Raw genomic sequence first — 25918 nt, 5'->3', positions numbered from 1 at the left:
GAGTTTAAAAGTTATAAAATATAAAAAGTTAAACTTGCAAACATTTATTATAATAAAACTATAAAATACTCAGCATCACAGATAAATTGAGACCAATACATTAGAGTACACAGTAGGAAAATATTAAATTATTACATTATTAACCCTTAACCTAAATGTGATTAAATATGGCACGCAAACACACAAAACAATTGAATATATGATTAATATTAGGCTTTTATCTTAATCCATATCAAAATTCAGGCCACATAGCCATTTCTTCAGGAGTCAACACCATCTTTTCAACTTCGAGAGCTGCAGCAACACTATTTCTTTGAATAGGATCTGCTTTCTTACCCTTAAGGAGGGTTTCAAAGGCTTCAAGAACAGTAGAAACATATTCAGCACTACCTTTGTAGGTAAAGCCTGTGTCTGTTTCTTGCAATAATCCAGTCTTGGGGAAGGCATGGATGCTGAATTTATCAGACATTGCAGCTTTGGCAAAATCACCTTCATCCTCGCAGTAAGCACGCATGGAAATTCCCTCAACTACTTCAATGACACTCAGCTCAAATGTTGCAACTCCATCTAAGAATTTTAATTGAATCATAAATAATTAAACAAAAAGAGATAGTAAAATCTTTAATGTTAAATTTGGACTTAATTATAGTTTTGGCATTTTTCTAAGTATCTTAAGATTTAGTATCTAAAATAAGTCATGAATTTTGAATTATTACTTTAAACTTATTGGAAGTTTGTTATAAGTAATTCTTATACAAGTAATAGATTGAATTTAAGTCTTACCTCTAATTGAAGCAGTTGTGGATCCTTCCAAAACTTCTGTATCAGCATCAAACAAGATCAGCTCACATTCAACTACTGAAGTGGGTAGTTTGCTTGCTTCAGCAGGTTGATCTAATGCTTCATCCCATGCAGTTACTTCAATGTTAAATGTTGTGTTAACAGGTGTAAGGGTAGGTAACGCAGTAAACTTGACTCCAATTGGTCTTCCAGCAACAGCAAAGGTATCACTTATAACAGATGCAATGGAGTGAGTGGTTGGGTAAGTAATTTCAAAATCAATAGTAAATCCTGTTCCCATTGTGTCAATGGCAAGATCTTCAAATTCACAGTAGCCTCCAATAAATTTACAGGTAGCATTGTTTATCAGGTTTCCAGTGCCAGAAGCTAAAGTTGCAGTTACAATCCATGGATCACTTGTAGTTCCTAGCTCAGCAACTGTGTCACCATTAGCATCTACAGTGTACAACTTTGGTTGATTAGCAAAGGCCTTTAATTCAGAAGCTTGTCCAGGTTGGTTCATAATTTTCAAGACACTAGGTACTTGAAGTTTGGATGATCTCAGATTTTCTTCTAATCTTTGGGCTGCAAGTTCTTGTGAAAGAACTGAGTATGGCTTTCCAGTCAAAGCGTTATCTTCTGGCCCTAAATAGCATTCCCCATTGGGATCTTCATCTTGGGGAATACAACCTAATGACTCAGTTGGGACATAGATGGGCTCATTAATCTCCACAGTTGTAAGATTTAGGCCAAGAGTAGCACCCATTGTTCCATCCTGGAAAGCATTTGTTAACTTTGAAGTGACTTCAAGCAGTCCATTATAATCAATAGCTAAAGTGTCATTGATACCCATTGCTGGAGGTGGCTCAATTGTAACCTCAAGAATTACATTTTCTAATGTTTCTCTCTTCTTTCGTACACTGCCTTCTCTTACTACATTTGTTACCCTGATAAGGGATGGATCAACACCTAAAAGAGCAGCAATATTACCAGCAACATCTCCCTCAAAGAAGTTATCCATATCTATAACAGCACCAATTTTGGTAACTACTGATGGTTGTATTCTGTAATCAACAACATTTTCACCAGTGAGTAGAAGGTACAGGAATCCAGTATTGGGATCAAAGTAATTCTCACCATCAGTTACAGATTCCAGAGATGGAATAAATGAATCATCAGCTGGTAGTAGAGTAAACACTTCTTTGGTCAAATCAATATTATTTGGAGCAATATAGTTATCTCCAACATATATGTCTATTCTTTGGGGTTTCATGAAGAAGATTTTCAACAAAATTGGATCTCCTCCCTGGTTGTCTTTTAATCTATATCTCATGTGAATTGGAGGCACTGAGGTAAGATGAACCTCATACATCATGTTAGTTCCAACAATAGAATAAAAATTAGAAATACGCTTCTGGCATGCATAACCAAAGCAGCATGAGAAATCCTGGGGACCATTAATAAGATCTATGTAACCATCAGCACCTGGGTTTGCCAACATGGCAACTGGTGATAGTCTTCTGTCAAGTGTATCAATGTCCATTGATTCCATAATAAACAGTCTATGATTGATATCATGACACTTGTATGCTGCCCATTTTTCAACCCATACACATGCATCATTTCTGACAATACCAGTATTTGGTAACTTATCAACATATTCAATCTTACTGCCATCTACATCAGTAGTCATTGTTTTAGGGACTCTGTAATAACCAAGACCAGCAGTTGAGTCACCTTCCCACTCATAGGCAGAGTCAGCAATAATTGTTCCTGGAATATCATCTCCAATAACTTTACCATCAGTATCAACCAAAAGAGCCTTCTTTAAGCCATCACAATGCATGTCAACACAATGCTCATTGGAGACCAGGCTATTTATAGGTCTGTCCATCCATATTTTGCTATCTTCATCAACATCTACAAACTTGGTACCCTTAGCAAAGATTGGGAATTGCATATCATCTCCTCTTGGATTTGTTCTGATGGCAGAATCAAACTGGCCACACTTGTCTTGCTGATAATTAGCAAATGTTACATCATTGATCATTACCTTTCCAGTTAGCAGAGGGAAAGATTTTGGTTTACCATTGACCCATGGCTTTCCAAGTGGAACACCAATACCACTAAAAATAGGCCACAGTAATCCAGCATGTCCAGTATTGTATCCCTTCCAATTTCTTCCTGGCCACATAGTTTGCTTCTTATTTCTAGTTCTATCGAATTCTATGTAATGAGGTTCAACATCTTTTTCACAGCTGAATGTTTCAGATCTTCCAACAAACACAGTGTTATTGATTTCTAAATACTTCTGTTCTACTAAATGAGTTTCAGGTTTGGGTCTAATCAAGAATGGGTGAACACCAACACCACAATCAACAAATGTGTTATTTTCCATGTGTACTGTCTCATGTGTTAGCAAGTAAGCTCCATAATCATAAATCTTGTAGATTAAGAAATTATCAAATGAAACACAACCCTTATCACCAATTATTTCAATGGGTGGATTATAAGTATTGACATGGATACCCTCATGAGAGGAGTGAATAACATTTCCCTCCCATACATATTTTGATGTGCAAATGCGCCCAGTGGCAACCAGACCACCTCTCTCACAACCAGACATTGAGTTGTATCTAAAATCTGTTTCCCATGCTTCATTTAAAATCATACATCCACGTTTAAACACATTATATCTGTGATCCTTGTGTGTACCAACAAAAATGGTGTAAGTAATAAAATTGTGAATCCATCTATTTCCTACACCCTCATCTCTCATTCCATATTCTAGAGTTCTGTATACAACATTGTCCTCTATCAAAACATTATTAGTATTGAATAGTCCAATAGCAGCATTGTAGTTATAATTGAATGCACACTTCTTAACATAGGACTCTCTGTTTTGATCATCATTATTATATGAATCTTCATGGTCAATGAATGCCAATCCATATCTAGCATCAAACCTATCAGTCCAACCCTCTTGGCCAACTCTTAAGAATTCAACATTTGCTATCTTTGCATATCCTCTATAGTCTACATTATCCTGTGTAAATTTTCCAACCAGAACTCTTGCCCCAAATTCTTCTTCTACGTTTTCTGGATAATCTTCACCAATAATCCTGATGTTTCTAGAAAGAAGACCAACTTCAGCTGCAATTCTCCAGCTAGCAGAACCATCTGACAGAGAGTAAGAGCTACCTGCATGGTCAAATTCAAGGACATTGTCTAAAGTTATTGTATTACCAAGAATGCTTAGGATTTTTCTAACCTCAACCTCCCTGGATTCATATCCTGTTGGAGCTATAACAATCTCTGCACCAGCAGTCCAGTAAGTAGTGTCTACATCATCATTTAAAGTTATTGTGTTACTTCCTGCTGTAGCATCAGCAGCAAGAGTGGTCCATGTTAATCCAACATCCAATCCATGGAGTTGAAGCTTTCCAAATACACCAAGTGCTTTAGCTCCTAGATTTGGACCATTAGGTAGAGGCTGATCAGGAGTTTCATGGTTTCCTCTCAAGAGAATATCAAATTTGTGTGTGTGAGGTTCATCAGCAAATCCAGCTACCATCTGGGCAAGATCTCCCTGGATCATGATTATTTCTGCACTAAGTACATTGTCCATATCATCTCCAATTTCAAGAACACCATAAATGTATAATCTTGTCAAGTAGGGAGGGACTTCATCTAAAACCATCCAAACTCCAGGTGGAATAGATACCCATTCTTCAACAATACCATCAGCATTTGCAACTGGTTTTGTGAGACCTAAACTGATCCAATCCTCTTCACTTGACCATTTCAAAAACTCAGTTGGTCTACCAGCGGGGATTGTTGGTGGTGGTGGAGGAAGACATCCTTCATATAAACATCTATATACTCTAAATGTAACTTCTCTGTATAGTTCATTTGGCATACCACCCCTAGTTTTATCTTTATTTGACAGCATGTATGTGAGTTCTTGTGTATCATTTTGCCAGTACCAATCAGTATTTCCAGCAGTTTCTAATGTAGGGGGGGCTAGCAATGATTGAGAAGAATTAGCAGATTCTCCATTGAAAGTAAATACATCTGGGCTCTGGGTAAAATTGTGCCCAAGCAACAAATAATCATCTTCAGAAGACATTTGGAAGGCGGCTAATTTGTAAGTGATATTAGTTATGTGATCCATTGTATGCCAGAAAAAGAAATTTGTAGTGTCCTCTGGCAAAACTCCAGCCCATCCATCTTTGTATGGTGGCTTCTTCCTCCATGGTGCTCTAGCACTTCCAAATTCATTGTGAAATACTAAATCATTAAACTGTAATGAAGAAGGAGCATATTTGTTAAGACCTACAACATGGAATTTCTGAGTACTATCGCAAACCAGACCATCCAGCTTTAGAGTATCATTTTCAAGTAATCCAAGTGTCAACCAATCTCCACCACCACTACCAATAATGTGAGAAAATTCATCATCTGTATCATCTACACAAGCAATAGGATCATAGATATCTCTCTTTTGAACCACACTGCATCCAGGAGTTCCACAAAGAGTGCCATCCAAATCTTTATAAAATCCAGCCATAGTCCATGGCCAGGATACCTTGTTAGGGCTGTCAATAAAGCTTAGACCACTAGTTTGAGTTTCACCAGCAGCCCATTTAGGTTTACACCTTGCACAGGTTGACAGGCATGCACAATTTTCTCTGTCAAAGTTATAAAATTCAACATTTTCAACATCATTACCCCACCAGCCACTCCATACACCAGTATGAGTACAAAAAGTGTCTCCATTTGGCCAATTGGCTGTAATTTCAGAGTGACCAATGACTACAGAATTCTTAAAGGTAGGTGCTCCATATTCTTCTCCATTCTGTCTTTTTACACCAACTGGATGAATAAGTTCTACACCACTCTTTTCATTATCAAGCAGTGTCATGTTCTCAAATCGTATTGCACCACTTTCAACAACCTCAACACCTATTTCATTATTCCATGCAATGAAATCACCAAATGTTGCAGTAGTTTTCTCTCCATTACACCAACCATGTTCTAAATCTCCAGTCTGAGGTGTCCATCCTTTTTCTTTCGCTGTAAACAACCATATACCATATAAGCCATTGCTGTGGGCACTGTTGTTTCTAAACTCTCCCATTGGTGCTTTTGCAGGACAGTAATCTGTTGTCCTAGAAGGTCCATCAGGATATTGTAAAACTCTGTACCAGAAACCAAAGTGGGTGCTTCCAGCCACAGCATTGTGTCTAATAATATTGTTTCCATTTACCACCCAGAAAGAACCAGGTTGAATATCTGGATTCAAAAGACTGTTAGATTGTCTGGTGTAAACTGCAAGATTATATTGAACAATGTTGTCAACTTCCACACCATCTTCAATGAAGAATGACAAGCCCTTAATGTTAAATGCAACATTGTGCTCTACAATAAGATTGCTTACAGCATGGATAGTGCAGGCTCTGTTATAGCTGCGGTGAATACCATTGCCTCTTATGTAAGAGCCTGTAACATTACCATTAATATGGAAATGAATTGGGTATCTACCAACTCTAAATGCCTGGCCAACTTCAGTAAACTCTGTGTAACTTATTCTGGCTGCAGCAAGATGTTTATCTATTTCCTTCGCATGGATTAGAATGATACCTCCAAATTCATCTGTACCAATTTCTTCACCAAACTTACCCTGGAAACAAGATTGTGGTGCCTCTTCATTAGCCACAAAAGGCTTTTCACAGGCAGGTATTTCTGTTACAAACTCTTGGTTAACAGCTCCACTGACTTTGACATTTCTGGTGAGCAAACCAACTTCTCCTCTGGTTTCAATGTAATGAGATCCAAAAGTTTGAGCAATTGAAAGATGCTCATATTTTAATGGCTCAGTTAAAGTAATAACAGTACCATCAGCTGAAACAGAGGCAATAACTTTCTTTTCACTTTCTCCCATTGATGCACGACCGCCAGTTGTAGCAATTACAATTTCACTACCAGGTTTCCAGTTAACTCCATTCTCCAAAATAATTTCTGTATCACTGACCAATGCTGTAGTAGCTAATCTTGTCCATGTCATGGGAACAAATTCTCCATGTAAATCCAGTGTACCTTCTCTAACTCCAATAGTCTTGCAGCCATAGATAGGCAATTCAGTACATCTTGTGTGTCCATGTAAAGTAATTTCAGCGTTATTCAAATATGGCTCATCTTCTGTGCCAATTTCAAGAGCTCCATTATTTATGATGAGAATAAATTCTGAATTTAAGTTCAATCCATCAGCTTCTCTATCATACATTAGCTTACCACCATCAATAAGCAAAAACTTTAGTACTGGAGTAGATGTATCCAGCAGAATAGTTTGGCCTTGAGTGATGACAATAAACTCTCCTTGCTGAGGAGTTCCTAGACCACCCCATGTCCAAATAGAAGACCATCTGTCAATATAGTAGAATGTAGTTGCTGCAATATCAGCATGTTTTGCATAGCCCAGAGAAGGTACTTCAACAGTGACTGGGGCTTCAATAGCACCATCATGTGAATTTGTGAGACAAGAAATTTCTGTAGAACTCTCAGTTACAATATCACAAATACTTCCATCAATTGTGACCTTATTTCCACTTGACGCAAATCCAGAACCAGTGATGGTAATTGAAGTTCCTCCTCCAGTGCCACCTCTAACAGGTGATAATCCTGTCACAGATGGGGTTAGTGCATCATCATAGGTAAATGCATCTGTAAGCTGTACAAATGACTCCCCTTGGGTAACCTTTACTGTGCATAGTTTTGTTCCAGAACCAGCATCAGCAGGAGTCCTGCATTGGATTTCATTGTTTGAGACTGATGAAATTTCACATTCTACTTCACATACTGTAACAGTAACATTTTCAGTATCAAAACCAACACCAGAAAGGACCAGCAAAGAACCTCCACCAAAGCTACCACTTGTAGGCAATATGGATGATAGGCTTAGTTCAGAGCTGTATATAATGTCATTATTTGAAAGACCAAGTGAAGAAGATGTTAACTGTACAGCAAAGTCACCACCAGGAATAACAGGTAAAGTACATGTTACTAAGGTTGACGATGCTGACAAAATTGGACATTCATAAGTTCCAACAAAAACACTCAATGTATCTGCTAAATTGGCACCATTAACTGTAAGTGTAAGTGATCCACTACCAGTTGTTGGACTAATTGATGTTATTGTAGGAGTAGAAGAATCTGAGTAAGTATATTGTGATGTTGGGAATAAAACTCCATTACTGCTTACAGTAACTGTTTCATCTCCTGCTCCATTGGCAGGAGTGATGCAGGTAATAGAATCAACAGTAACTGTATCAATTGAGCAGGAGCCTGATCCAATAGTTACTGATGTATCATCTGCAGATCCACTAAAGCCATTGCCAATAATTGTGATTTCTTGTCCACCATGTGTGCTACCAGATGATGGAGTTATGCTTGAAATTGATGGGGAGCTGGTAATGATTGAGTCAACACCATCTGCATATCCTTGAGGTGATGTGTACACAATAACATTGTAATCACCTGCTGCAGCTTTGGGGACAACAAAAGTGACAGCAGTATCTGTAACATTTGTAACCTCAGCTTTAATTAAGCCTTCATCTGACATTTCAAGAAGAGATTCTTCTGGAGATCTTTTCATTCTTAGTGCTCTCTTAGCTCTGTGCAGTGTTTTGGCAATGTATGAAGGATCTGTTTCCATAATACTATGATACAAGTCTTGGTCCAGTGCATAAGGATCAATGGATCTCTTCATAGTTGATAAATGTAGATGTGGTACAAGTGGATGGTAGTGTTCTTCAAAATCTTGTTCAAATTCATGGGTTTCTACAAATGGCAGGTAATCAGTGCTGCGCTTAGTTCTTGAAGATCCAGCTGATATCCAAGAAACACTATTTACTTTGGATTCTCTTTTCATTCTTTTCCAGAAGTTGTGAATATGCCTTGGAGCATCTCCGAATTCTGCCAATTTCTTAGCCAATTTTTCATCATTAAAGGATTCAATGCTTCGTCTTACTCTGAAGAAGGAAGTGGCAACTGGTTTTAGAAACACATCAACCAAAGTTATATCTGACCCAAATCCAGAACCACTGACAGAAACAGGGATAGAACCTTCATATGTTGATGGGGATACAGATGAAGATGAAGGTGTCAAAGCATCATCAAATTGGTATTCAAGAGTTACAGATTCAGCCAGATCAGGAGTAATCATATCTCCACTTAGGAAGATTTCAATAGGTACAGTTTTAGTTGTGCTAACTCTGGAATCTCTGTAATCTGGAACTTGACAAGTTATTTGGGAAGAAGTTGTGGACACAACTTTACAGCCTTTTTGATATGGAGACTCTCCAAAGTTTACAGTGACAATTTCATCTGCTGGCTTCAGACCAAATCCATTGATACTAATCATGTTACCACCAGCCCAGGAACCTGAAAGTGGGGAAACTGATGTTACTTTGGGCAAAACAAACAGTGACCCAGCTGTATCAGATGGAAGACTTAAAACAGCTTTACCAGCATTCACCACATTTAGGGATATAGGTAACATAGCCAGAGATGTGACTGTATTAATATCAACACTGCATGTTACTTCTGTAGCTGTGTATGTTGAAACTGTGCAAGAAGAGTCTCCTATCTCAACCAAATTTTGACAGCTTGATATTCCAAATCCTTTGCCTGATATCTTCAACTCAGCATTACCATAGGAAACTAGATCTCCATAAGAACTGTCAGCAACACCACCTTGGATTACTTCAATGTTTGAGATTTCTGCAGTTAGACAGGTTGCGAACGTAAATTCAACTTTATCAGTAGCAGTAGATGCAGTTACACAGGTGGAATCAATTTCAGCACATTCACCAGCAGTAGATGCAGGGTCCACATTACTTGAGATAGCAGCATTTACTCCATTAATAGTTGCCATAATTTCTACAGTTTCATCACTGCTTGGACTTTCTACAGTAACCTTTCCTGGCATGAACACCTGATCACCATCAATTACATCCTCTGTGTTGTAGAAAAATATTCCATGAGTGTTAAATGTGTGCTTCAAAAATCCTTTTCCTGATTTAGGCCCAGACTTAAACCCTTTACCATCCCAGACATTTGAGTAGCTATCTGCAACAGCATGAACACTGATACCAGTTCCATCTTGAGCAACAGGTAAATTCCATTGCCATTGAACAACATCTCCAGGCCTGATGGTTAAATCTTGTGGCTGCCACATGAAACCAGGTCCATACTTGAAATGTCTTCCTGAGTTCCAAATTATATGTTTTGTTGGATTTTTAGTAACAATACATTCTACAGAAGTATCTGTACAGGAAAACTCATCAGCTGGCACACATGTGTGTTCTGTGCCAATGTTGAATACAACTTCTGAACAATTCCCAAAGCCTGAACCTGTAATTGTCATTTTAGTTCCCCCATTGAATGAACCTACTCTTGGTGCAGCTCCAGTGATGGTAAAAATAACTGATATACCAGATACTGCTGAATTATCAGCATATCCATTCTTCTGTGTTTCAACAATGACTTTGTGAAGGCCATTAGAAAGTGGTGGCAAAGTGCAATCAATTTGAGTATCTACCCATGAGACCAATGCACACTCTTTGTCCTCAACAAGTACTTTAGTTTTTGTTCCCTTATATCCAAATGATGTACCATAGATAGTTAGCTTCTCTCCACCAGCTGGCTTGGCAGAGTACAGTGATAGAGTTGATATTGTGGGAGTGCTTGTACTATCATAGTAGAATGTTAATCCACTGCTAGATTTACCATTTAATGTTACTGTAATGTCAGCTGTATAATCTGTAATTCCAGCAGGTGTAATACAGGTCAATTCTGTGTAAGAAGTTGTAAGAATCTTAGCAGCATTAGTGCCAATTGTAACATTTCCTGATTCCCATTCCTCCATTGTGTTAGGGAAACCAGTTCCAGATATTGTTATCTTAGTGCCACCTCCAACACTGCCAGAAGCTGGATCAACACTAACAAGACTTAACTCAAGGTTGTATATTAAGGTGTTTGAGGCTTTGCCTTTAGATTTGACATACATTATAACTTCTAATTCTCCAGCAGGGCCATTTTCCAAAGTGCAGGATACTGAAGAAGTTGACGCTGATGACACTTCACATCCTCTGCCACCAACAGTGATATCATAGTCATTGATATCATCCGTAAAGCCTGTACCAGTAATTGTCAGGATAATATTTCCATCAACCAGTGAGTCCACAACTGTAGATAAGCCAGGTGTCAATGTTAAGTCATACTCAAATTCACATCCACTCTCATCACTGCAAGAACACAAGAAGCCATTTACCCAGACTGTAACTTGAGGATTAGATGAAGCAGCTGGTAACCTGAAGAAATCTGCTCCAAGGTCAACAATTGTCACTTTTCCATTTTGATATTCTACAAATCCATCTGTAAAGCCTTCTCCATGACTGACCACATTAGTGGAATCTATTTCCATAACAGGCTGGTCTCCTCCAATGAACTTAAACTCCCAAGATAAAACATGATCATAGCATTTATCCCAGTGATTATTTGTCATTTCAACCCCAAATAGTCCATATTCATTTTCTAGTAGCTCTAGGAAACTGTTTCTAGAAATTGAAACAGGAATGTTATTTACAGTCTTTCCTTCTCTTGTAAGATCAAAGGTTCCAGTTAATGATGGTGATTCTTTTGAAATTCTCTCAACTATAACTTTGCCTGCTCCAAAAGCGTAGGTAGCTATGTCACTTGTCATGAGAAATTCCATTTGTTCTTCAATTGTTGCAGTTTCAGAAAGTTCTTCAATAATACCTCCAGCAATGGACAATAAGCTAAATGTTTCATTTAATCCTTGGCAAGAGTAGGGATTAAATTCAACTTCAACAGATCCATCAACCTCAGCAACTGTAATTGATTCTATTCTGATATTGCTATTGTGATGAGCAGGTGCTACTCTCTCAATTTCTACAATTTTATTTCCCAGGGAAACTTCATCAAGGTAACCAAATTTCTTTGTATTAGTTCTATCAAAATTAAAATTTAGGCTTCTAACTTTCAACATTCCTGGAGTAGCTTGGTTAAGAACCCAATTAGGTGCATTTACTTGAAATTGGTCTTCAAGGTCAACACACTTGTATCCCCAACTTTTTCCATCATTTTCCAATTCCACTGTAACTGTAACCCAAGCATTGAACCATGTATAAGATGTACTTGAAAATATTCTGTAGAGAACATTGATGTTATCAAAAAAGGCAGTTCCTCTGTAAGCAAAGCAGAAGTATTTTCCATTTCTAATGTCAATTGCTTGCCTTTCATTAAACCAAAATATATTCCAAGGCATGGACCAAGAAGCTACACCACAGAAGGGTTCAGAATCATCTCCCCATTTTCTGTAATCAGCTCCTCCCTGGCCTGGCAACTGGTTACTGTCTTCAGCAGTCTGAAGAAGCTCAAATAATGTAGAAGATTTTGTGCATTGCCACTGTAGCATGTTTGTCAAAGCCTCCTGCCAGTCTGATGTATCATCAGAGTACACAGGGGCATTAGCAGCTTTACCATGATGCATAAATATTAGTTCAGCTCCAGAAAGACCTTCAATAGTGATCTTCTGTTTTTCAAGAATCCTCTGGTCTCTAAGGTATAGATACTGTTTTTCATTTTGGGCAAGTGCAACATCAGCATTTGTAAGATAAGTATTGTATTGTTCCATTGAAATTTGAAGGAAGTTTGTGACATTTTCTGCTTCAGAATCTCTATGAAGATGAAGTGCTTCAATATAATATATTTCTCCTTCTGTGAGTTCTACTGGTTCAGAGAATGTAGAAGCAGCAGGTTTGTTATTACTACATTGTCCTTTTTTCTTTGCAATCTCAACCTTTGCTGATGAGTCTTTGCTGGTTGACAGATAAAGTTCAACATAATCATTTGAGCAAACTGCAAAAGTAAATTTGCCAGTTGCAGGTGCTATGAAAAGTCCACTAAGACGTCCAGTATAATCAGTATCTTCACCAGCCATTTGTTTATTGATAAGCCCACCATCTACAACTAATTCAGCTGATGCTGCTCCAAGAGCACTTACAGATGCAGCTAGATCAGATTCATCTCCAAGTGAATACCATAACTCATAAGCTAACCCTCTGGGACCAAGTGTTGCTTCTCCAATTGATGAAGAGTCAGGGCTTCTACACACAATTTCATAGGAATCAATGCTGACTACCTCACAAGGTGCATCATTAACAAGAACTTTTGTGTTTTCCTTGTATCCATCAAATCCAGTTCCCTTGATATTTATGTAAGCTCCAACAGAACCAGAAGAGGGAGAAATCAATGAGATGTCAGGCATTACATGATAGAAGAAAGCTTGGCCCTTACTATTGACAGAGAATGCTTCTGTGTTGATAATAGATTGCCCTCTCTCAGCAACTAGAAGTGTACCATTCAGGGGTCCAACAAATGTTCCAGAAGTCTTACATGTTAAGTTACCATAATCAGAATAGTCACCATTACTCTTGACCTCTAAGTATGCACCATAGGGATTGCCCAATTCATCCATGAAATCACAGTTGTTGGTACCAAAGAATAGGTTCTGAAGAGTTTTGGTGTCAATTTCATCAAAATTGTCTAAATCTTGTGCACCAGGACCAATATTCTTGGTAAAAAATTTACCCTTAATAGTTACAAGGTCTCCAACTCTACCATATCTGTGGTCTATGCTATCAAGAATTGGAGTCATGTGTGAGGCAAATTGCACCATGTGGTTATGGGCATTCTCTACCTCCACTCCATTGACAGTTATCTTCAAATTGTACCTGGAAATAAAAAAATTAAAATAAAATTTTCCTGTATTATTTGTGCTGTCCCCATTGCATCTTACATTTATTGATTGCTGTAAATTTTGTAAGATAAGAGATTTTGCAGAATCTTTATTTAGATGTTTTACCTACTCTTTCCTTATATAACTACTAGATTCGCCCTAGAGGTCTCAAGGGGCACTTGAGGAGGGGGGGATTAAATTTGAAAACCAATTTTTTTATTTTAAGATTAAGTATAAAAAAAATTTAGGGGGGGGGGGAGAAGGGTCAACCACCCATACCCAAGTTTTTATTTTAGTTTTAAAAAATGTAAAATTAAAATCTTTTTTTTGGGGGGGGGGGAGTTTTTTTTGTATATGTGTTTCTCTTGAGAGGGGAGTTGTAACCTCTCCCCAAATAGTTATAAACCTTCTAAAGACCTCTGAAAAGTTACCCTGTAAAGGAAAACCACATCATTTCAGAGGTAAGCAAGGTTCTTTCAAACAAATAAACATACATCCTGTTACTTTATTATAAGGATAAACATCTGACTAAACTTTTCCCAAACTTTTTATAATGGATAAGGTTTAAACTTCTGATATAATAAATAAAATTACTAAATAAAAGAATTTCAATTTGCAATGTGGGTAACTTGTAAACTCATGTTTGAATAATTGAATTATGACACTTACCATTCGCTTCCCTGTTTGCTTTGTCTTGCAGGAACACTGCAGACAAGCTTTATTGAGGAGGCAGCCTGGGGATTTTGAAGCAACCAATTCTTTTCAACAGGATGGGTACAAACCAGGGTCTCGTAATCATTATGCAACCATATTTTGTTTCCTAAAATTTACAATTTATTATGTAATTTAATATTTTTATAGTGGCTGCGGCACTGTCTACCAAGGGTTATGACATATTCAAGAGAATATAATTAACCAATTCCAATATTCTTCAAACTTTCCTTTAAACTGTTTTTAAACTATTTTTGAAAGGTATATAAAAAACATACTCTGATACCTGTAGAATCATACTGCAAAGCCAAAAATAAGAACAATTGCCCATGTCGATTTTTATTAGGATTTTAAAGTTTATTTTTTACTATGGATTCAATAAATTTTACTGAATCATGATGTTTCTTTCCTTTGTGGGTAAAATACTCAGCTTTTAGAGTGTCTTGCTTCATAAATATTGTATGCTAGTATACAGTAAAGTTAGGTCTTTTGATTTTATCAATCAAAACTAATTAAAAATTAATTCTTTATAATATATCAATGAATTAACATAAAAATGTTTCATGTCTATTATACATTAAAACATAAAAAAATGGCTGTAAAGGGTTAAACAATGTAAGATGGATAGCCTGATATCTAGTTGCCGAAAGTGTACGCAGTTTCCTGGGTGTTTCCTCATCCTCGCTCAATATTTACTACTAGCTACAAATCTTCAAACTTCCCTTAAAAAAATCAAAATTTGAATGTGTAAACGATTTATACAATATACATTATAAATTTGAATTTTTTAAATTTTGATTTTTTTTTTTTGAAGTTTGAAGCTTTTTTAGCTAGTAGTAAATATTGAGCTAGGATGAGGAAACACCCAGGAAACTGCGTACACTTTCGGCAACTAGATATCAGGCTATCGTAAGATGACAACAAATGTTTATGCAATACAACAAATTTATTTTTGTCACATATACAAATATGAAATAAAAAAAGATTATTTAAACTTATTTTTCAAAATATTTTTAAAAAGTATGTATCTTTAATGTTTATAGTTTTCATACTTTTCATTTTAATTAAATAAAAGTTATTCTATTATATTGGAAATATGTCACTTTGTGAAAACACTATATTTAAAATTTAAAGATTTCTAGCTTTGTCATTGGTTAATGCTGAATCCTCATAGTTTTTATGTTAATTCAAAGATATATCCTACATCTTTCACTTTCAATGAATAATTATAAATATAAAATCAAAAGAGCTATTTTTTACTATCATTATCTTTTTATCATACTATGAAGGAAAATGCTTTGAAGCAAGAATTTTACCAAAAACAAAAGAGAGTTCACGATTCGGTAAAATTTACTTAATCCATAGTAAAAAATAAACTTTAAAATCCTAATAAAAATCGATATGGGCTATTATTCTCATTTTTAGCTCTGCAGCTCGATTCTACAGGTGTAAAGCTTCGGTTTTAAAAATATCCTAATGTTTTGAGTGTTTCTGAAAGTATTCTAATGGGATAGTTTGTCATAACAGATTTAAACCTTACCTTTTTCAGGATCAAAGGTATTGAAGTTGTCATCGCTAAATCCTTCTCCATATATAAAAAGTACTCCGCCTCCTTGGGATATTTGCCTAAAATTAATAGTATTGATAAATTATAATTTAATATATTTTGAGTGAATGTGTTCTTGTTTTAATAAGTACTTATATAATATATATGCATAGTCTATACTCTTGCCCATATTTTTTCTGGGCATTGGTTTCTTACATATTTAGAAGCTTTCAAAGATATTTGGGCTGGGATTTTGCCGGTGCAATTATAGGATATCTGTTCAGCTGTTAATTTAGCCAAAAATTCTATCTACTTAAATCCAAAATAATGTTTATAAGCATGATTTTATTGAGTAAAGCTTTAAATAATTCTTTAATAAAGGGTAATCCTTTACAAATTATTGATGATTCTTGTTGGGGGTTTGTAATCAAAGAGTCGTAGCTGTAAAAATTGTTACAGATACTTACCTAGGTTCAACACTATGAACGGCTGCTCCGTCAGCCAACCTCCCTGAAAAAGTAATTACATTAGCATTATGTCAATAAAACGAATACGCCCATTTCATAGGAATACTCCGTTTAATAGAAATACCATAGAAGTCCAAGCTTTTTTTTGGGGGGTGGGAGTAAAAAAATTTAAGGGGAGGAGTAATTCATATTTTTTTGGGGGGGGGGGGAATGGCGCGCCGAAATTTTTTTTTTACTCCCCCCAAAATTTTTACCCCGGGGGTAAAATTTGATTGGGGGGGGTAATTACCCCCCCTAAGGTCTGTTGGGGGGGGGGGGGTAAATTTAGTTTACCCCCGGGGAAAATTTTTTTTTGGGGGGGGTAATTTATATTTTATTAAATATTTAGTATTAAAAATGCGCGCACAGCGCGCAAAATTTTTTTATTTTGGGGGTGGTAAATACCCTCTCCTAAATGGTTAGGGGGGAGTACGGCACCCCCAGGGTAGGGGTAAATTTTAAATGGGGGGGTAATCGCCCCATTACCCCCCCCCCCCGGCCCCTTGGACGTCTATGAGAAATACGTACATTTAATGGACTTTAAAAACATTAACAGTAAATTATTTTTAAGTACATGGTACATCAACCAACACTCATTTTGCCATTTGATAATGAAAAATATTCAATATTCATGTATTCGATTACAAGTATAAAATAATTCAACAACTAATTAATCAATAATAATTTAAATTAAAGTTAATATATTAAAATTTTGCATAATCATGTATTTTTAATTTACTGAAGTAGTTGAAAATTTCTAGCTCTGCTAAATAAGATTTCGACTACTTTCCAGAAACGTGTTAAATAAAAGAAGCTTCACTGTAAAGGAGGACCATATTGTTACAGCAATTAGCGAGATCTTAAGCTTCAATCAGGCACACATCCCATTACATTGTATTATAATTGCTTCTAGAGGGTAGTGTAGGTCCAAAAAATGATCTAAAACCCAACCAAGACATTTATGAATCTTCCCTGAAAAGATTAAAACGGTACACCGACAAACCTCCTAAAGGGACAAACGTCCTAATGCGACAAACATCCTAATATGACATATCTTAAGTAAAATCTCCTAAAAAAAAATAATTTTTAAATCTTCCAAAATTACAAGAAAAAAATCTTCCAAAAATTATGTACTAACTGAAACAATGTAAAAATCCAATCCAATATTGCAATAAAACACACAGGGACGAAATTCAAAATCGAAATTTCTTTCTTGAATCACTTTATCCACATGGTGAAATTTAAAAATCCGTCCTACAGTTTTCTTAAAGTCTGTGTTTGCTATCAAGCAGCATGGTTTCGAACCCGACACAACCTTGTATTACAAAAATCAACCCTTACCTCACACTTAATAAATGTGATATCACTTGAAAAGTTATTAGGAGGTTTTACTTAAGAGATGTTGCATTAGGAGGTTTGTCGTTTAGGAGGTTTGTCGCTTAGGACGTTTGTCGTTTAGGAGGTTTGTCGCATTAGGACGTTTGTCGCATTAGGATGTTTGTCGGTGTAAATTTGAAACCAGTATTTAACTGATGAATAGCTGGATGTTGTTACCTGTAACAAGGAGAAAGGTGACAAGTAGCCCCAACATTACTACCAAGATTCACACCTCCTAAATAAAAAAAAATTAACAATAAAATAGAAAATATAAGAATTTGACTTTATAATCGGCCAATCATCACATCTGTTGTAATACAATTTTTTGTATTCATTGGAACCGGTTCTCATCCATACGAAAAAACTATGTCTAGCATCGTATTATATCCACCTCGGGGCTAAAAAAACTGGTTTTAATCTTATGATTGTACATTCTATATCCGTGGAAAGCTCTTTATAATACGATGCGAGAAATAACTATTAACTTTTTGCATATCCAGTTTTTCCGTTTTCAAGTACACGAGGTGTCCCAGAAAAAAAACTATGTTTTCTTTTTTTTTAAACAGTGAATTGCAGTTAAACATTAATGGTTATCGAAAATTTGAATTGTCATTTTTTGGCATCTTGATAAATCACCAGTTTGATAAACAGATCTTTAGTATAGATGCATAGTATATACAGACAACTATCTCTATATACAGACCCTTTTCGTCTGCTTGTAAACTATTTTCTGCTACTTGGCTGTGTTAATATAGGCAACACCATATTGGTTGATTTCCAATGACCCAATAGAAAGGTTGTTGCGATGGGGAGAGACAGTTATTTAACCCTTTCTCCTTCTAGTGTGTTACTCTAATGTTTGATATAATTGTTAGTTTTATTTAAGTTTTACAAAGTATTAAAAAAATGTCATCTTATGAATTATAAGTTACAATTAAATAGTTGACTGTCTTTGACGTAGTGACAAACGGACAGGCGCTATTTAAAAAGTATCATGGCTACTATTACACACACACACACAAATGTCCTTGCTTATTATCAGAATAGCACGCCCTTATAATTACACAATTAAAATTCAATTACCATTGTAAAATTTGTATACATACAATTAAATTTCCTTTACATATGTAAATCTAATTTTTTTGACCTTTCTATCCTAGATAGTCCTTATAATAAAGTTACAGGGTGTCTATTTGTTTTTGTGTCTGTATGTACCGAAGGATCTCGCTAACCGCTGAACCGATCGGGTTCTCCTTAACAGAGTAGTTTCTCATAGGTCCCGGGAAGGTTTATAATTATTTGGGGGAGGGTATCACCATCCTCCCTAGAGAAATCGCCCCAAGAAAAAAATTATCTAAACCCAAAAAAATTAAGCTGATTTTTTAAAAACTAAAATAAAAAATTGGGTTGGTTGGGGTTGGGGAGTAGCCGCTAGTTTACAATAATCTGGCTAACTTTAGGAAACGAGCTATGAAGGGGTAAAACAAGTTTTCAGTAAATCATTTTGAAAGCTATTTATTTGAATATAGCCTCCTGTAGAACCTAGTAAAAGTGTCTAACTCTGATTATGACGTAAAAAAATTAGCCAATGAGAGGCCACTATAAATTTAATCACTGGTCAATTAGAGTGTATACTGGCCTCTCATTGGCTAATTTTTTTACGTCATAATCAGAGTCAGACATTTTTACTAGGTTCCCTCCTGTACTAAAATGTATTTTAAAGCTCAGGCAAAGCAACTAGTTTACTATGTAAAAAAAATTAAAAATTATGAAAAGAAAACGAAGTAGCGGGTTTCATAGTATTTTTTTCAGTAGCTTTTCTCCTATTTCTCGTGGGAGCTAGTTTCCTAACCCTGCGAGGTAAACATTAACATTATCAAACATAATCTAAAAAAAACTCTAAAAAGCTACTGTGGAAAAACGACGTAACCAAAACTTTATTCTATAAATTAAATGGAATAAGGAAAAAAATATATTATTAGAATACTATACGGTTGAAATTATATAATCAGTTTTAATAGAACTTGGTATAAAAGTATCTGATACTTTAAGATCCTATCTTAATCTTATAATTAGAGCATCTTTGAACTTTGTAAAGCATTTGATAATTTTTCAAAAGATAGTTTTATGCAGGGGATAGGTAGGGAAGGAGTGGACATTAAACTGTAAATAATACCAGTATCCAAAGTTTTATAACAACGTCATATTATCTGTTGGTCTGGACATATGTAGCACTTAAATTTTTTAATTTAAAAAAAAAACCTTTTAAAATATTGATAGAATCCGGAATCCGAATCTGGAATCCGTCAAAAATAAGAATCCGGAATCCGCGGGAATCCGCCATTTTTTGGACGGATTCTTGTGAAAATCCGAATCCGGTCCAAAAATTTGACGGATTGCCATCCCTAAGTTTCCTATCTCTCTATCTATCTATATATTTCTTCAAACTACCATTCTAAGACTTTTGGGACTAGTAATATAATATTCAGACCATTTCAAATATTCAAAATGCGAAAATCGAAATATATCTTTATGTCTTTAATGTATTTTTTAAAAATAGGTTGAAAAACATACTAACTTTAAAATAACTTTCTTTCTATCTATCTAGCTACACATAACAATTACTATCTATCTATGTTACATCACTGATACTATAATATTCTTTCTGAATGTTTCAACTACTTGTCCAACTCATTTTCTACCTATATATAAATATCTATCTATCTCACTGTGTATCTATGTTATCTCTCGGAGACTTGTGACTCTGATACAATAATATTCTAACTGTATATATCTTACTATCTATCAATCTATGTTACCTCTCGGAGACTTGTGACTCTGATACTATATTATTCTGAATGTATATATCTTACTATCTATCTATCTATGTTACCTCTCGGAGACTTGTGACTCTGATACTATAATATTCTGACTGTATGTATCTTACTATCTATCTATCTATATATGTTACCTCTCGGAGACTTGTGAGACTGATACTATAATATTCTAACTGTATATATCTTACTATCTATCTATCTATATATGTTACCTCTCGGAGACTTGTGACTCTGATACTTTAATAATATTACTGTATATGTATATCTTACTATCTATCTATCTATCTATATATTTTACCTCTCGGAGAATTGTGACTCTGATACTTTGATAATCTGACTTTATATATCTGACTATTTATCTATCTATATCTGTTACCTCTCGGAGACTTGTGACTCTGATACAATAATATTCTGACTGTATATATCTTATTATCTATCTATCTATATATGTTACCTCTCGGAGACTTGTGACTCTGATACAATAATATTCTGACTGTACCACTGAGGTACTGCGAGTTATTCTTCTCACCTTCCACCTTTTATACCCGTGTTAGTTAGCACAAGTGTTTTAGCTGGTGAGATCCTTGGGTGTTATTTATCATATCGTATCATAGACAGTTTTCCGCGGATAGCATCTGAAAAATTAAAGGATTAATTTCTGTTTTGTTGGCTCCGAAAGGTGGAACGCCCGGGCCAAGAATCAGTATATTATTTGTTGAATTTCTGTATATTAACTTTAATAAGTAAGATAATTTTACATGGATCAGAACTGGTTTTAATCCAGCGGATATTCATCGGTTTCGAAGCCATGCTGTAAAAAAATATTATGAAATATTAAGTATTATATATAAAGTGTGCAATTATTTCCGTGTCTTTTTACTGTGTTTTAAACTCATCATTTTATTTTCATAATAGCTAATTGTTGTTGTTGTTGAAATGATTTATTCGTTTTACAGAAATAATCAAAACTTTATTTCTATATAAAGACATATTTTTATGCTTTTTAGAGATTATTGCTATTAAAAAAGTAACATGAAAATTGGTTTGCGTCTCTGGAGCTTAAGATCTCGCTAACCGCTGGACGGATATGATACTCCTTTACAGTGAAACTTCTAATATGCCCAGAGAAAGTTTTTAATTTTTAGGAATGTAAAGGGTGTGCAAAAAAAATGCGGACCTTTTTAAAATTGAAATTGCGCGGCTTGTGTTAATAGTAGAAAAATGTTACGCATTCCGTTAGAACCGCTAAAAAGTCTATATTTTGGAAAAATAAGAACGGTTCCTGTGCTACAAATAATCTAGGAGCCAGATGGTAAATGTCCCAAAATTTACTCGCATGTCAAATTTTAAGTCAGTTAAGACATTTTAACACGTAGCTCCTAAACTATGCGTAGCACAGGAATCGTTTTTATATTTCCAAAGAAATAGACTTCTTAGCAGTTCTAACGGTATGTGTAACATTTTTTTACTATTAACACATGCCGCGCAATTTCAATTTTAAAACCTACCAAGATAAAAACTAGAAAAATGACTTACCCCCCCGGCCCCCCCCCTTTGAATTTTTTTTCTTTACTTTTTCTTTTTAGAACTAAAAAAGTCCACATAAATTGTATATTTTGTTCAATGAAAAGGCAGCTTTCTGAAAGTGTCCTTATGATATAATTTGCTGAAGTGATTGAACACTTTAAAAAGAACGATTACGTCCACAAGTAGCACAGCAATACATATTTTGCTAAAAAGATTAGTAAACTGTAAGGTTCAACATTAGGAAAGTGTGTATGTGTGAATTGTAGGGGATAACCCTTTTTTTCCAGTATGGCTTCGAAACCGATTAATATCCGCTAGATTAGAACCGTTTCACTATTATAATATCCACGGAAATGTGTCTATAATACGATGCGATAAATAACTATTGCGGTACTGCGTAAAAATCGGTGTCTAGTTTTAAAATATAAATATGGCTATAAAATAATGTTTGATATTTTATGCGTTGTTAATCTATTTATGTTAATGCTCGTTTGTCTATCTTTCATAATTTTTCAATCTTCGTTTTTGTTGATATTGGCATCCTTGTTTTTATTACAAGTGTTTACATATCTAATTATTTCGTGATTATTAGCGGAAGAGATTTCAAATGAAAATATTTAATCTATCAACGAAAAAGCCCAAATTATAAATCAAAAAATTATAACATAACCTGTAAGCTGTACCTAAACCTCACCTATTAAACCTGGAAAGTAGTGTTAAACAATTAAAATGTTCATGTCTTATGTCGGCTATGGTTCCGTTCCATTCAGGGAAGGAGGGGACATTGTACAGCAAAATACACTGGCTCAAAAATATTTAAAAACGACCTTATCTTAATAATTTGCTATAAAACGTTGGCACTTTTATTCGTTTCTTGAATTTTGTTGTTAAAAGTGAAATTTTCAGACAATGATTTTAACACACAGAAATGGGGGAGTGTACCAATTTTCTGACCATTGTCTTATCCCTTAAGATCTCTGATTTCATAGTAATTTAACCCCACACAAGGTTTGCGCCTGTCGAGCCCTTATTTTTCAAAATAAAACCTAACCTTTAATTCTAGGTTTCTGTTTTGTTATTTGTGCTATTGTTGAATATATCAATACAACGTTTCATCTCATTTCAGCCTTCATTTAAGAGCGAATATATGCTAATATGGACAATACGTTTGTCTATACTAGAGTGAATATTTTACTTGATTTATCACTCACGATTTAACCAAATTATTGGTTGAAAAGTTTGGACAATACTAAATTTAGAACCAACCAATCAAAATTGAATAAAGGTACCCAAAGTTATTTAGCCAACGAATATCAGAACGAGTGCATCAACAGAATTATTGACCGTCCAATTTCCCCACACTCCTTTCAAATTTTTTTCGGCGTTGGAGGGGTTTGGGATGTTGTATACTCTCCCTAAAGCTATGATCCACCTTGTTAATCTCTATGCGTGCTATTAAATAAACAAAAACAATAAAAGTCACCAAAGTTATTAAGCCAACGAATAAGAAACCATTATTATTTAACTTTGAGGACTAGTGTAATAAACAGTCTAATTTCCACTCCCTCTCTGAAAGTATTTACACTAAGTACAAATAATTGACGTGTTTCATATCAAATGAATTTATAAGTACTTGGCAGAAAGAAAGACTTCAGTAATCTTTTTTTTAAAATTTGGACATGTGCTGTCCATTTCAGACTTAGCATGACGATTCCTGTAACAGTTAGGCATAACTTGGAAAGCGTAACAACTCTTGGATCAATACAAAAGTGTTCAAGATTTGTGTATTTTAATTGTTTAGCAAAAAAAGCAATTCACGCCTTGTTGAGTACCGAAACCCGCACCTGAAATTGAAAGACAGCATAGGTTATGTTAGGTTATATTGAGTACTGGTTAGGCCTCTAGGGTTAGGGGCCCATGATAGGCATAGGGAAAAAAAGTATGACAATAAAGGCAAAGCACTAAAATAAAAGAACAAACGAACATTGACACTTGTAGAGTGTCAAAATTTCATAAGTCGAATGTTAATTTAAAGATAAACAAAATTATAAACTTACTGTAAAATTGCGTAAATATTGGATTCTTTTGAAGGACATACTTACATTTTAAGACTTGATTATAGAATGCTTCGCTTAAAATATTGTACCTTGTTGTCCTATGAAACAATTCCAAAAATCAGATAAATAAGTTATTTACATTTGGCTACTATTTTAGAGCTGCAATGCTTTCTAAATCGTGCCTAACTGTTATCGGAATCATTATCCAAAGTTTTAAATAGATAGAACAATTATAACATGCCAGAATGAAGAGCCAACCGTGACATACGTACGTACAGACGTATAGACCCTATCTTTACTAGCATAAACTCAAGGTTTCTATAGATAAACAGATCTGAGAAGTACAGGTTCCAAAATCTAATTTTGGGGTATTTTTAATTATCCATTGCACTCGGTTAGGTTTATATTTTATTCTGAAGGCTAAAAAACTGTATAACAAGAATAAGTACGTTCATACGTGGCAGGTAGGGAACATTGGACTGTAAATTACGCTAGTAACAAAAGTTTTTAACCATATTATCTTATTTGTTGGCTCAAAAACTCAAGGGGTGTATATTCTGCAAATTTGACCCTGCTAAGGGGGGGGGGGCCGAGGGGGGGATAAAAGAAATAAAACATAGGTGGTTAGGGGGAAAAATGTAAAAATTAAGATAACTGAAAGCATTTTTTTTCAATTTTTCTACCCTCTTTGGTGATAAAACTAAAAGAATATGTGGGAGAGGGATAATATGAATAAAATTAAGAGTTCTGAAAATATTTTTCCATTTTATCCCATACCTTGCTGGATAAAACTAGGAGGGGAAAAATATAAAAAAATTGTAACAGAGGAAAAATTAATCTTTTGCAGAATATACACCCCTGAACTTTTAATGAATTTTGTTTGGTTGGTTTCAAACTAGTAATGTTCAAAATTTTCAACCAATAATTTCAATCTACAGAAGGTTTTTTATCTTTTAGTATCATTTTTGTTGTCCCACCCCTGCTTCTAATACACTGATTTTATGTTATTCAATAATGATAAACGTTCAGACATAGCAAATATTAGAGAAGCTTCGCTCCTACATATAGTTGCATGTATATTTACAAGCATGGCTTTTGTAAAATTTGTAAATAAAGAATAAAGCATCATTATATAGTAAGATAAAAGTTAATTACTTTTCATTTCCTCTTATTTCAATAGGAAAAAAAGTGTTTCGATTATTTATTCTCTTCTATGTAGACATGAAATTTAAACATTTAACATACGTAAATAATTTATGAAACGTCAGCCTTATCAATATTTGTACAGTATTTGGAAATTTATATAAACCCTGTCATTTTTATCTTATTGAAAACCAAATCTAACCTAACCTAAACAATAGTTAAGTATTTAGTTTTCTTTAAAGCAAAGCTCTTCTTATTTAAAGTCGATAAAAAATCAACATGTGACGTCATAAAAATGAATTTTCTTTCCCACTTCTCCTCTCCTCATCTCTCATTTTTATGACGTCAAACTTTTTTTTTGGCTTCATTGTTCCCTCACTATTTTTGGCTTGATGTTTTTTTTAATAGTTAGGTTTTAGCTAAGAAAGCGTATCAACTCTATAAACATAACAAGATGACAACATCTATAAAACTGAAGCTCGAAAATAAAGTATAAACCATAATTAAGTGTCAGAACTTAATAAGCAGAATATAGATTTAATAGTCTCTAAACATAATTGTATGTAAATTTATTCCAAATGGCATAAATACAGGAGAATGTTTAAGGTCAA

At 34.9% G+C, this 25918-nt stretch overlaps 1 protein-coding gene across 3 annotated transcripts; it reads right to left on the bottom strand.

The window, feature by feature from the left end:
- Positions 1–28: 28 nt before the first annotated feature.
- On the bottom strand, positions 29–21078 carry LOC145332639 (fibrocystin-L-like). Of its 3 annotated transcripts, none has more exons than XM_080177649.1 (7): positions 21035–21078; positions 17921–17978; positions 16328–16370; positions 15855–15940; positions 14273–14423; positions 784–13598; positions 29–567 (listed from the first exon to the last, which is right to left on the bottom strand). In XM_080177649.1, the coding sequence occupies exons 2-7, from the start codon at positions 17955–17957 to the stop codon at positions 233–235; spliced, it is 13467 nt and encodes a 4488-aa protein (XP_080033775.1). In that variant the 5' UTR covers positions 17958–17978; positions 21035–21078; the 3' UTR covers positions 29–232. The 3 variants fall into 3 exon arrangements, with proteins under 3 accessions (XP_080033775.1, XP_080033774.1, XP_080033773.1); XM_080177648.1 differs by lacking the exon at positions 21035–21078 and adding an exon at positions 20957–20976; XM_080177647.1 differs by lacking the exon at positions 21035–21078 and adding an exon at positions 20563–20588.
- Between the last annotated feature and the right edge of the window lie 4840 nt (positions 21079–25918).

This window comes from Acartia tonsa, chromosome 11 (genome assembly GCF_053477335.1).
Source record: "Acartia tonsa isolate MP-2025a chromosome 11, ASM5347733v1, whole genome shotgun sequence".
NCBI classification, from domain to species: domain Eukaryota; kingdom Metazoa; phylum Arthropoda; class Copepoda; order Calanoida; family Acartiidae; genus Acartia; species Acartia tonsa.
The sequence above is the reverse complement of the archived record's forward strand: the minus strand, read 5'-3'. Positions and strand labels throughout refer to the sequence as shown.